At 41.9% G+C, this 10211-nt stretch overlaps 1 protein-coding gene across 1 annotated transcript; it reads left to right on the top strand.

The window, feature by feature from the left end:
• Nucleotides 1–1549: 1549 nt before the first annotated feature.
• LOC6563625 lies at nucleotides 1550–2221 on the top strand. Its single transcript, XM_001989894.2, has 3 exons — nucleotides 1550–1634; nucleotides 1764–1921; nucleotides 2094–2221. Exons 1-3 carry the CDS (start codon nucleotides 1550–1552, stop codon nucleotides 2154–2156), a joined length of 306 nt encoding a protein of 101 aa, XP_001989930.2. The 3' UTR covers nucleotides 2157–2221.
• Nucleotides 2222–10211: the final 7990 nt, after the last annotated feature.

The raw sequence follows: 10211 nt of genomic DNA, 5'->3' as shown, positions 1-10211 counted from the left end.
TATTAAGCTACGGGCTGTCAAAATGGGTGCTAAGCCCAAGTTAAATTTATTATAAGAATAAAAAACAAAATACAAAAAACAGTTAAAAAAATCATTATTAGTTTTTATGTGTTATTCCAAAACCGAAGTCAGTTTTGCTTATCAACACCTCAAATATATTCCTTGGTGCATTTCCTGTAGTCTTCAAATATAATTTACTTATTATGTATGTCAAAGTGAGTAGATTCGACATAATAATGAAAAAAGATATGAATGATGTTGTCAGAAATCAGTCGGAAGATCATTTGGTAAACTCTGTGTTTACATTTAAAGCTTTCCAGTGACACAGTTGTTGAAGTCTGACAATCTTTGGCAACAAAAGCGAGCAAAACTTTAAGCTAACCAATAATAACGGAAGCAATACGGCCAAACTTCCTGCGCACCTTTCTGAGTGCTTGAAAATTGCACAGCTTTCCGTATCTGCCGCCAAGTTCATAACGAGCAATATCATTTTATTGGCTTTGCATGTGCCAGAAACCCCTTAGGCTACTTCAAAAAATTTGCATTTTTATTAAAATTTCACCAGCTAAACTACCTATACACACACACACACACACATGTCAGTGTATGCGTTAGCTGGAATTTAATTTGATTCTGATTTGGGCATTGTCTTCATTGGGGCAAGCATAAGAGTAACAGTCATAATTAAAATACATTAACTATTATGGAACATTGTTTTTCAACTCAATGCAAGCCAATCCAGGCATTTGCGGCATTTAATTCCCATTCAGCTGTAGCATTTATGGATGGGTCGGTAAAAGATCAAGTTGCCCTTTAATGGAGCAAGCAAACATGTTGCAAACAATTCAGCGGATGTAAGAGGCCTTTATTAATTTAAATCTTAGAGTACACTTATTTAAAATGTTCAGTTGATGTTTGGTGTTGTTCTAGGTAATAGCTTTGCACATTTTGCTGAACAAATACCCCCGCGTCCACAAGCACTAGCAAAGGCGGCATAGAAGTCAATTCCTTGCAGCACAGCTGCTACTTTCCACACGCTTTGAATTCATTTTCAACTTTGCAATAAATCTACATAGATGTATAATAAATTTCCATTTGCGCCACCCGCGAGCAGCGAGCCAATGGGAAGGCACCAGGCAGAGCTTTGGCTCATTCTGGTTTGAGGCGCCTCAAACATGTGTTTATGGATGCCGCATCTATAAAGCTATACAGCCACTTATGTGTACAGTTAATTTTAGCTATGTGTGTGTCTGTTGTTTACATATTATGTACATATTTTTTGGCCTCTTGTTTTGCACATCGCTGATAAGCGCTGCCTCCGCTCTCCGCTCTCCGCTCGCTGTGGCATACTTGCTCGACTGTTCGGCTGCTTATCAAAAGTTGCCCAAGAGCCCAAGCTGTTTACTTGAGCAACAATCTGTTGCCCAGCTTCGGTTTCCGCAGCAGCCCTAGCTGGGGCAGCTTAAAGCGTATAAGACTTTAACGCGACTTTAATATATCATCAACAGCGCTGTCGGCGGCGGTTGCTCTTGCGAATTTCAAATTCAAAATGCGGCTCACTTGTCGATTGATTTTGTTTTTGTGCTACAACTGCTGCCTGCTCGTCATCTTGTTGCCAACTTTCTGCCACACACGTAAGCTAACCATTGATTATGGCTTAGACAGACACACATAGATACACACACACACACACAGACACACACACACACATTCGCTAATATATGTATATGTATAATCTCCATTTATGCGGCATCTGCTGCCAGAACGTAGCTGCCAGACACCCGACAAAAACGTTGGCCAATGTGTGCACTTTAGCGACTGCCGTTTTGTACTGCGCCAATATGGGATGTATAAGGAACACATGCCGCCTGTCATAATGCGTTTTCTGCAAAGATCGCGCTGCAGGCCCAAAGTTGATGGTGTAAGTTACAAGAAGCTATTTGCCTGACAGCCGCATCATTCGTGTGATATAAAACTGTCTGGCAACAATAACGAACTTATGATGCTCATACTAATGAAATGTTTATATGCTGGTATTTATCTACTTTCAACCTCAACAACAACAACAACAATAACAACAATCGACAACAAAGTATCACTTGTGCTGCCTTCTACAAGATGTGATTCCTGCGAATGCCAACTCAAAGCTAAAATGAATGTGAATCGAGGAGCATGGCAACTTCAAAGCACATCTGTGTGAAATATTTGACTTTAATATATATCTACCTATGTACCATATACCATATACCATATACCATGTGTGTGTGTGTCTTGTGTGTTGTGTGTTGTGTTGTAAGCGCGCACTTTGATCTGCATAATTTTAGCCATAATTTTAAAGGCATGCCCAAAAGTTTATGTGGAACCCACATCGCTGGTAATTATAATGTATTATGTACTAAGTAAGTATGTTGCTGCCTAGTCAGCCAACAGCTGTCAGGGCAACCAAAAAGATGTAAATAAAATGTTTCGCTTTAAAACACAAACACAAACCAAAAGCAAAAACAAAACAGCAACAAAAATAATAATCATAAATAAAGTTTAATCTGCTATTTACTATTTACCAGTTGTTGGCATCCGTTCGAGATACTTTTCATTTTGACAAGTAGAAATAAACTTTTTGGATTTGTCAAATTTCACACATATATATACCTATATATATATATATATATATGCTTATAAGTCTTTGTAACGAGCATTGTAGCAGTTGCCACATTTGCATGCATTTAATTGAGTATATATCAAAGTTGCAGAAACCTTAATTCAACTGTTCAACATTTCACATTGCTTTAGTTAATTTTATTAATATTTTAAATACTGTAAATATTTTCTCTTTTTCTGTGTGTGATTCTGGTTGTGTTGCTGTCGTCTGTTGTCCTTTTAATGTGTCAGATTTTAAGTGACACTCAGCGGCCTCTAAATGGCCGACTAAAAATCACGCAACATTAAAATGATTTATGCTGAATAATTTCAGTGTAAATGAAGCAAAAGCTGGCCAGCCGTCTGCTGCCTGCCTTCTGCCTGCTACATTAGCCGTTTGGCCAGGTTTCAGCTTTAGACCGTAGGGGGGTCTCAGTGTCTCCACCGGCTCAGAGTCTGGGGCGTTGAAATGCAGACACCTTGTGCGCGCACGTCGCTCGAATTTCATGCTTACGATGTGGCAGAGGCACAATCAGGGGCATACGCTGCAGAGGCAGAGGCAGAGGCAGAACAGAGCGCTGCTGTTGTTGCAGCAGCAACACGAACGCCGCCCAGTCGCTGAAATTGCAGACAGCCGCCAGATGATAAATGGGATAGGAGCACATTTGAGTCGCTGCTGCTGCTGCTGCTGTTGCTGCTGATGCTGTTGCTGCTGCTGCTGTTGCTGTTGCTGTTGCTGATCTATTAGACAAACACACGCCCAAGGCGGCTGCTCACACACGTATCTTTTGCATAGTCTGAACTGGGTTTTTGCTATTTATGGAAAGTTTACCATGAGATAAAGTTGAACAACATGCCAGCTAAATACAAAAACAACGGCAATTTTTATGATTATTTTTGTCGCCTTTTAACTAAGTCAAGAAAAAAAAGAGAGAGAGAGAGAAAAAAAAATAAGAATAAGAAGCACAAATAGAAAAATGTTGCTGTCAGAAATTAAATGGAAAGCAGCTTCTAAAAGCCTGCACTCTAAAAAGTTGCTGATGTCTTGTAAACATGTTTAGTCTAATGCATGGCTGGGTCTCCCAGCATATTGCTGTTGTCTGTTCGTGCTGTTGTTGCTGTTGGTGCGGTGCAACAAATGTTGTTAACAAGCATATTTTGACAGCTCAACAAGATGTTGCCAGATGCGCGAACAACAGCAACAACAATAGCAACAACAAGCACTGCATTTGGTCCATCTGCATATGTTGCAAGCCAACAGTGCATAACTAAAGTAAACCAAAACGACCAACTAAACCAGAAACTGAAGTCGCAGTCGCTATCTAAGTGTATCTATCTCAATGGGAGGTTGTGGCCAGCTGTATGGCAATAGCTATAGTAATTGGTCGGCTAGTGAGGCGCAGAGTCAATTACATCCAATGTGTGTTGTTGCTGCCCCAGCAGCTGTGCCATAAACATGACAGCAACAAAGTGCTGAACCGACCTCTGCATTGCTTTTTAAAAGTATTTCATGCATTTTAATAAACATTCGAGCGCATTTAATGAAAGAAAGAGAGAGAGAGAGAGAAGAGGGAGAGAGAGAGAGAGAGAGAGAGAGAGAGAGTGAGGAGCAGAGTCAGGGTGCGGTTTACACTGTGGTCCCAACTCGGCGTTTCAGTAAGATCATGAGCATCTACTGGCCACATCAATTTTCTAATTGCATTTCGCTGTTGCAAGGCTGCCTTCTGCCTTCGTGTAAACGTATGTGTGCAGTGTGTGCTGCACTCTGCATGTCCTGTCTGTATGTGTGTGTGTGTGTGTTCATGGTTCATGGCCACACACGCACACCTTTTGTTCTGCGGCTTGGTGGTGCCATCTCCCTTACATGTTCACATGTTATACATATAAATATATTTATATATATTCATGTCTTTATTTGTCTATGCTTGCAACAATCACATGCACCCATCTCATCTCGTGTCTGGATGCTAATGTTGCTCCTTCCTGTGGCTGCACTGAATGTCATCGTCTCTGACTTGGCTCTGAAATGCAATTAACGTGTGCTATCAAAACTGCCAAGCCAGGCAAATTTAAATGTAGAATGAAAGACTGTCATGCCAAAAACTTGATCGTATTTTTTGCACCCTCTTTCCATAAAATGCTTGAAATAGTGTGTGATAAGATTCAACCTTTTGTTACATTTAGACGCCACTGCTTTTCATACATGCTTTTTTTTAGATGGAGAAGTCACAGACCGCAAAGTAGAGTAAAGTATATATCTTTTTGAGGACAATCACTAGCCGAATCGCCGTATCAAGGGTACCTTGATGAAACATGGAATTTATATCTTTATTTATTGTCGAAGCAGTACAGATCAAATAGTTGCCATAGAAACTAACTGCGGAGACAAAACTTTAAAACTTTCACGGCCAATTTTGACAACTTTAAAACTTTCACGGCCAATTTTGACAACTTCAAACTGATATTTAAAATAAATGCACATTGGACATGACAGAACAGAGTAGTCTAAGAAGTCACCTAGTTAAACTAGGTATAACCAGTAGCGAAATCTGTCGATTTTGTGATGATGAGAAAGTATCCTCATGGCAGATTGTGTTGCTTTATCCAGAAACATATGCAATATTCCAGGAAAGCATGTTTGAAACTCAGAGAATATAAAAACCCAAAAAATGTATATATTTTAAATATATGCTTAGAATGCTATTATTTTGTTCCGATTAAAAATTTCTGCATTCGAAATAAAATTTTTTTTTTTTTTTTAGCTTGTGCCAAAATGTTCAATCAATACTCAATTGTGTCTGTGAATGGTCTTATCGGAAAATAGCAAATTTTGCAATTGAATTGGAGTTTTGTTTTCTATATGAAGATATGAATGAGTTTTGTTACCAATTGCACTCACAGCTTTGCTAATTAGAATGGAAAGCACACTCAAAACGAATGCTTTGTTATTACTCTGGCTGTCAGACAAGGCAAGAATAGTAATCCTTTTATTATGGAAAAACAGAAACCACAAATTCAATATAAATTGAAAGGCAATTAATAACTGATTGACAAGTATTTATCTGGTGGAAATGGCGAGTAAGCAGCAAGACACAACTGCAAAATGCTGCTGAGCATCGGCGAGCTGCGTTCCTATCCCGAAACTCGAAACCCGAACCCGAACCCGGCGGTTAAGCGTGAAGCGTTCATCATAAATGGATCCGGTTGAAGGAGCCGTAATTGAAGCAAAAATGGATAAGGTGGAAGCCGAAATGCAGGCTGCCCATAGGAGGTGGTCGGAAATTCAAAACCCAAAGTCAAATGGAACGCAGCAACATAACGCAGCGAATTGACAGAGACGAGATAAAAGAACAATCAACAATATGCCAACAACAGCAACAACATCGACAACGAAAACAACAGACACAACAGCAATAGCAACAACAACAGCAACAACAACAGCAACAACAACAAAAACAAGAATAAACAACAAGCGTATCCGGGCCAACCCGGGCAGAAGTTGTAGCATAAAATGTAGCGAAAACTTTGGAGAAATCATTAATAACGCTGGGAAAGCGCAGCGGCAATGCGAAAGGACAAGCGCAAGGACATGCAACGGCCGCAACAGCAGCAGCAGCAACAACAGCAAAGCATCAGCTCAGCGTAGCTCCGTCAATCAAAGCGCAAACAGAAACAAAATGAATGGGCAAACAGTATAGCATCGAGGATAAAGATGAGGATGACGATGAGCATGAGGATGGCAATGTCCAGCGCAAGCCCGTCGTCGCCATATCCAGCGGATGCCCATTGAAAAGGGGTCAGTAGTCAGGCGGCTGGCTAAGCGACTGTTTAGCTGTTCGTTTGACTGTGGTCGGACCGGCCAGCTTGGAACAGGACAGAACGAGAACCGAGCAGGATGGAAAAGAACAAGCTAAGTCAGGCCAGGACAAAATGCGACTGGACAGGATGGGGTAGGCGAGTCTCTTGCGGATGCGAATGCGGATGATGATGATGGGAATGGCACTGATGATGATACTGATAATGATGATGATGATGTTGATGAGAATGTTGATGACGATGATGATGATGATGATGAGCTTGACAACGGCATAGCGAATGAGCAACGATGCTGACGACAACTGCGACGACGACAACGATGATGATGATGATGAGACATTGAGCGAGCGATGTGGAACGGATGTGCAGTTGTTGTGGTCGGAATGGGAGCCCGTTGGCATTGGTGCTGTAACTGGAACTGAGACTCAGTGAGAGACTGAGACTGGGGCTGGTTGCACTGTCGGCAAAGAAAGCACAATTATTCATTTGCACAATGTCAGAAAAGTGTCAGGCCGGCGCCAAAGGACCAAAGGATTCTCTGCCATATCTCTTTAGCTGCGGGCAGAAGCGACGACGCCACCGCCACCGCCAGCGCCAGCGCCTGTGCCAGCTTAAAACAAAAGCGATAATGATGTGGACGACACTTTGCCAGAGTTTTGATCACAAGGCAAACGATGAAGATAAGGGATACCAGGGATACCAAGGATGGCAGGGATAACAGAGATGGGGGTAGTGAAATAAGTAAAAGTCTAAGAAGAAGTCTAAGGCCAAGGCACCTCAAAAACTAAGATGGATAACTCGAATCCTGCCGGTGACTTTTGGTCTCTTGGTCCTGCTGCCACTGCTGCCGCTGCTGAGCTGAGCTGCTTAGGAGCAGCAACTCAACAACTTCACATAATTAAGTGAACTGTAACGGGAACTTGTGTCCAATGGGTAAGAGCAGAAATCTTAACGTGCAGCGTGTGGCAAGCGGCTACGCCAGAATGCATTAAAATTAATGCATTAGCAAGTGCAACATTGTTATCAGCATGTACACATGAGCACACACACACTGCCTGCCACATAGGGCTCCATCCGTGCCGCTTGCTGCTGCTGCTGCTGGTGGCAATGACAGTGGCAGTGGCAGTGGCAGTGGCAGTGGCAGTGGCACTGCCATTGTGATTGTGGAGAGATGGCAGCAGCGCCTCCAATGCCTCCAACGCCTCCAACGACTTTCACGTGGTCACACACGAGCGAGCAGACCAGCCATTGTGTCCATGCCCCATGTCCATGCCACATGCCCAATTCCTATACCAATTCAAATTGCAGCTGCAGCTTCAATTTAAGCTACAGCAGGACGACCATTCACAATGTATGTGTGTGTATGTATATGTATATATATATATATATGTATATAGGCATGCACGAATACATTCACACATTGTTCATAGTGGAAAGCATACATACACACACACACACACATAGCACACACATATTACTTGTAGTAATTTCTCACGGAAATTCATAACCTTCCGCAACTATTCAACATTTGTGTGGCATACTATGCCGCGCTGCTTACCTCTCTCTCTCTCGCACTCGCTCTCGCTCTCTCTCTAGCTCTCGCTCTCCCTCTCTCTCTCTCTCTATCTTTTTCTATATTGTTGTTGTCGTTGTAGTCCTTAGCTTTGCTCGTGTAGTTGTAGTCGTCGTCGACTACCCATTGGCCTACATCTACATCCGCGATTTTCGCACATGCCGACACACGAGCCCCCCATCACACACACACACTCATACACACACATGTATACACATGTATACACATGCACACGCATACCGACACATAAAAACACATTCTCGTTCGTGACTTTCGAACATAATGACAACAACGACGATGTTGACGATAACAGCAGCAGCAGCAGCAGCAACAACAAAAACAACAGCAACAACTCCCACGCTGTCTTTACAACATTTTCGAACTCGCTCTCTTGACGGGCTCTCTTAAACTTGGAATGCTCTTAAGCCTGCACACCCGTTAACAGTTCGAAACTTACGATATTCGCTCTGCTAACACATGCGAAGAGCGCGTGCATAGAGAGAGAGAGAGTCGACTTCGAAACGGCTACCAGTGGGCGGCTGGCAATTCAGTTGTGGTTATTGTTGCGGTGCGCTTGTTGTTTATCTTGTTGCTGTTGTTGTTGTTCTTGTTGCTGGCAGTTTGGGTTCCGATGGCACCCAGTCCACCACAACGACTGATGAGGCGCTCCGCAATGTTTTGGAAACATTTTCCATTGATTAGGCCAGCGTTTGCCAAGTTAACTGCGGTGACCTGCCCATTTGGCTTACATAATTCTCAAACTGGTCAAACCGGAATAGAATAATATTTTGATATTTAGTTGATTTTATGTCGATGTGCTATCATTCAAATTTATTAAGTTTAAAAAATAAAGACTTATTTATATTGTTTATTTTTTTCTATATGCTGCTTGAAAAGTTTATTTTTTCGATTGAATTAATACAGTATTCAAAACAACGTTTTTCAATGAATTTTTGAATATTTCGTGTTCAAAACTTTCAATTAATTTTTTTAATTACAAAATAAAAAATGAAAAACCTTTCGCTTTTGGTTAAGTGAAACAAATATATCATGAATTTCCTAATCGTTAGGCATTAAGCTACCGGCAGTTCCCTAATGGCCTAACTGGCAAGTAGAAAACCAGAAACCAAGCCACGAAAACAACCTGAATCTGTTCGTTCCAATTTCAATTTTGATTACCAGCGCCGGTAAATGCTGCATGCTGTCAATTTCAATATTTTGTCGATTTGGGAAAAGTCAATGCGCACGCCCACTAAATTAAGTGCCACTTAATAATCAAAATTACGCGACGCATAGATAAGCCACAGATGAAGTTGAGGCAGTCATAAAACCTGCTAGAGTAGGTCAAATCCCTCTAACTGGATATCTATATGCATGTCTTTTTTTGTTTTTGTTTTTATTTTTCTGTTTTTTTTTTGCTTTTTTATACCACGCGTATTCTGGCGGCACTGGCAACAATCTGTGGAATTATCGCTCTGTCGAACTGACATTAATAAATTAAAATGCGCCTCGGTGCCTAAGCGGCTTTCGCTCAGCTTGTCTTTCACATGTTCAGTTGTTTTAAGCGTTTACCGAAAGCGGCAGACACATAAAGTGAAAGAGATGGAGATAGAAATAGAGAAAGAGAGTGAGAGTGAGATGGAGCTGGAGATGGCGCAGTGTGTAGAGATCTGCCTATTGATTTTTATTTTTTAAATTAATTAATATACGGCATCGTTGGCGGCATCGGCTGAGCTTTAACTGCATGTTGAATGCTGCATGCTGCATGCTGCATGGTGCCTGCTGCATGGTGCCTGCTGCTTGCCATGCGCTGCCATCATACTTCAAGCGGGAGTCGCATGTGCAATTCATGAATTTCAATTAATTAATTAGGGCACAGAAATCTGAGTGTGGCACAGGCACAGGGACAGGCACAGGACAGCTACCCATACAATCGACGTGGCACATCGAATTGCATCTGCAGTCCTGATTGTTCTTGCTGTGACTGCAACTGCAACTGCAACAGTTATTGTAGCAGCTGCCGCTTGACAAAGTAGCTGTGAGATTGCATCGCATTTTGCAAGTTGGCCTCCGCCCACAACCACCCCTCATCGGCTATATTTCCATGTAGTTTACATGCAACAGTTCGCTGCTTTTTCGCATACAAGTGACCTAATTACTGGGTGTGTGGTGGCACCGTCACGAC

Source organism: Drosophila grimshawi, unplaced genomic scaffold, assembly GCF_018153295.1.
Source record: "Drosophila grimshawi isolate 15287-2541.00 unplaced genomic scaffold, ASM1815329v1 contig_311, whole genome shotgun sequence".
Taxonomy (NCBI): domain Eukaryota; kingdom Metazoa; phylum Arthropoda; class Insecta; order Diptera; family Drosophilidae; genus Drosophila; species Drosophila grimshawi.
This window is presented reverse-complemented; position numbering and strand designations above follow the sequence as displayed.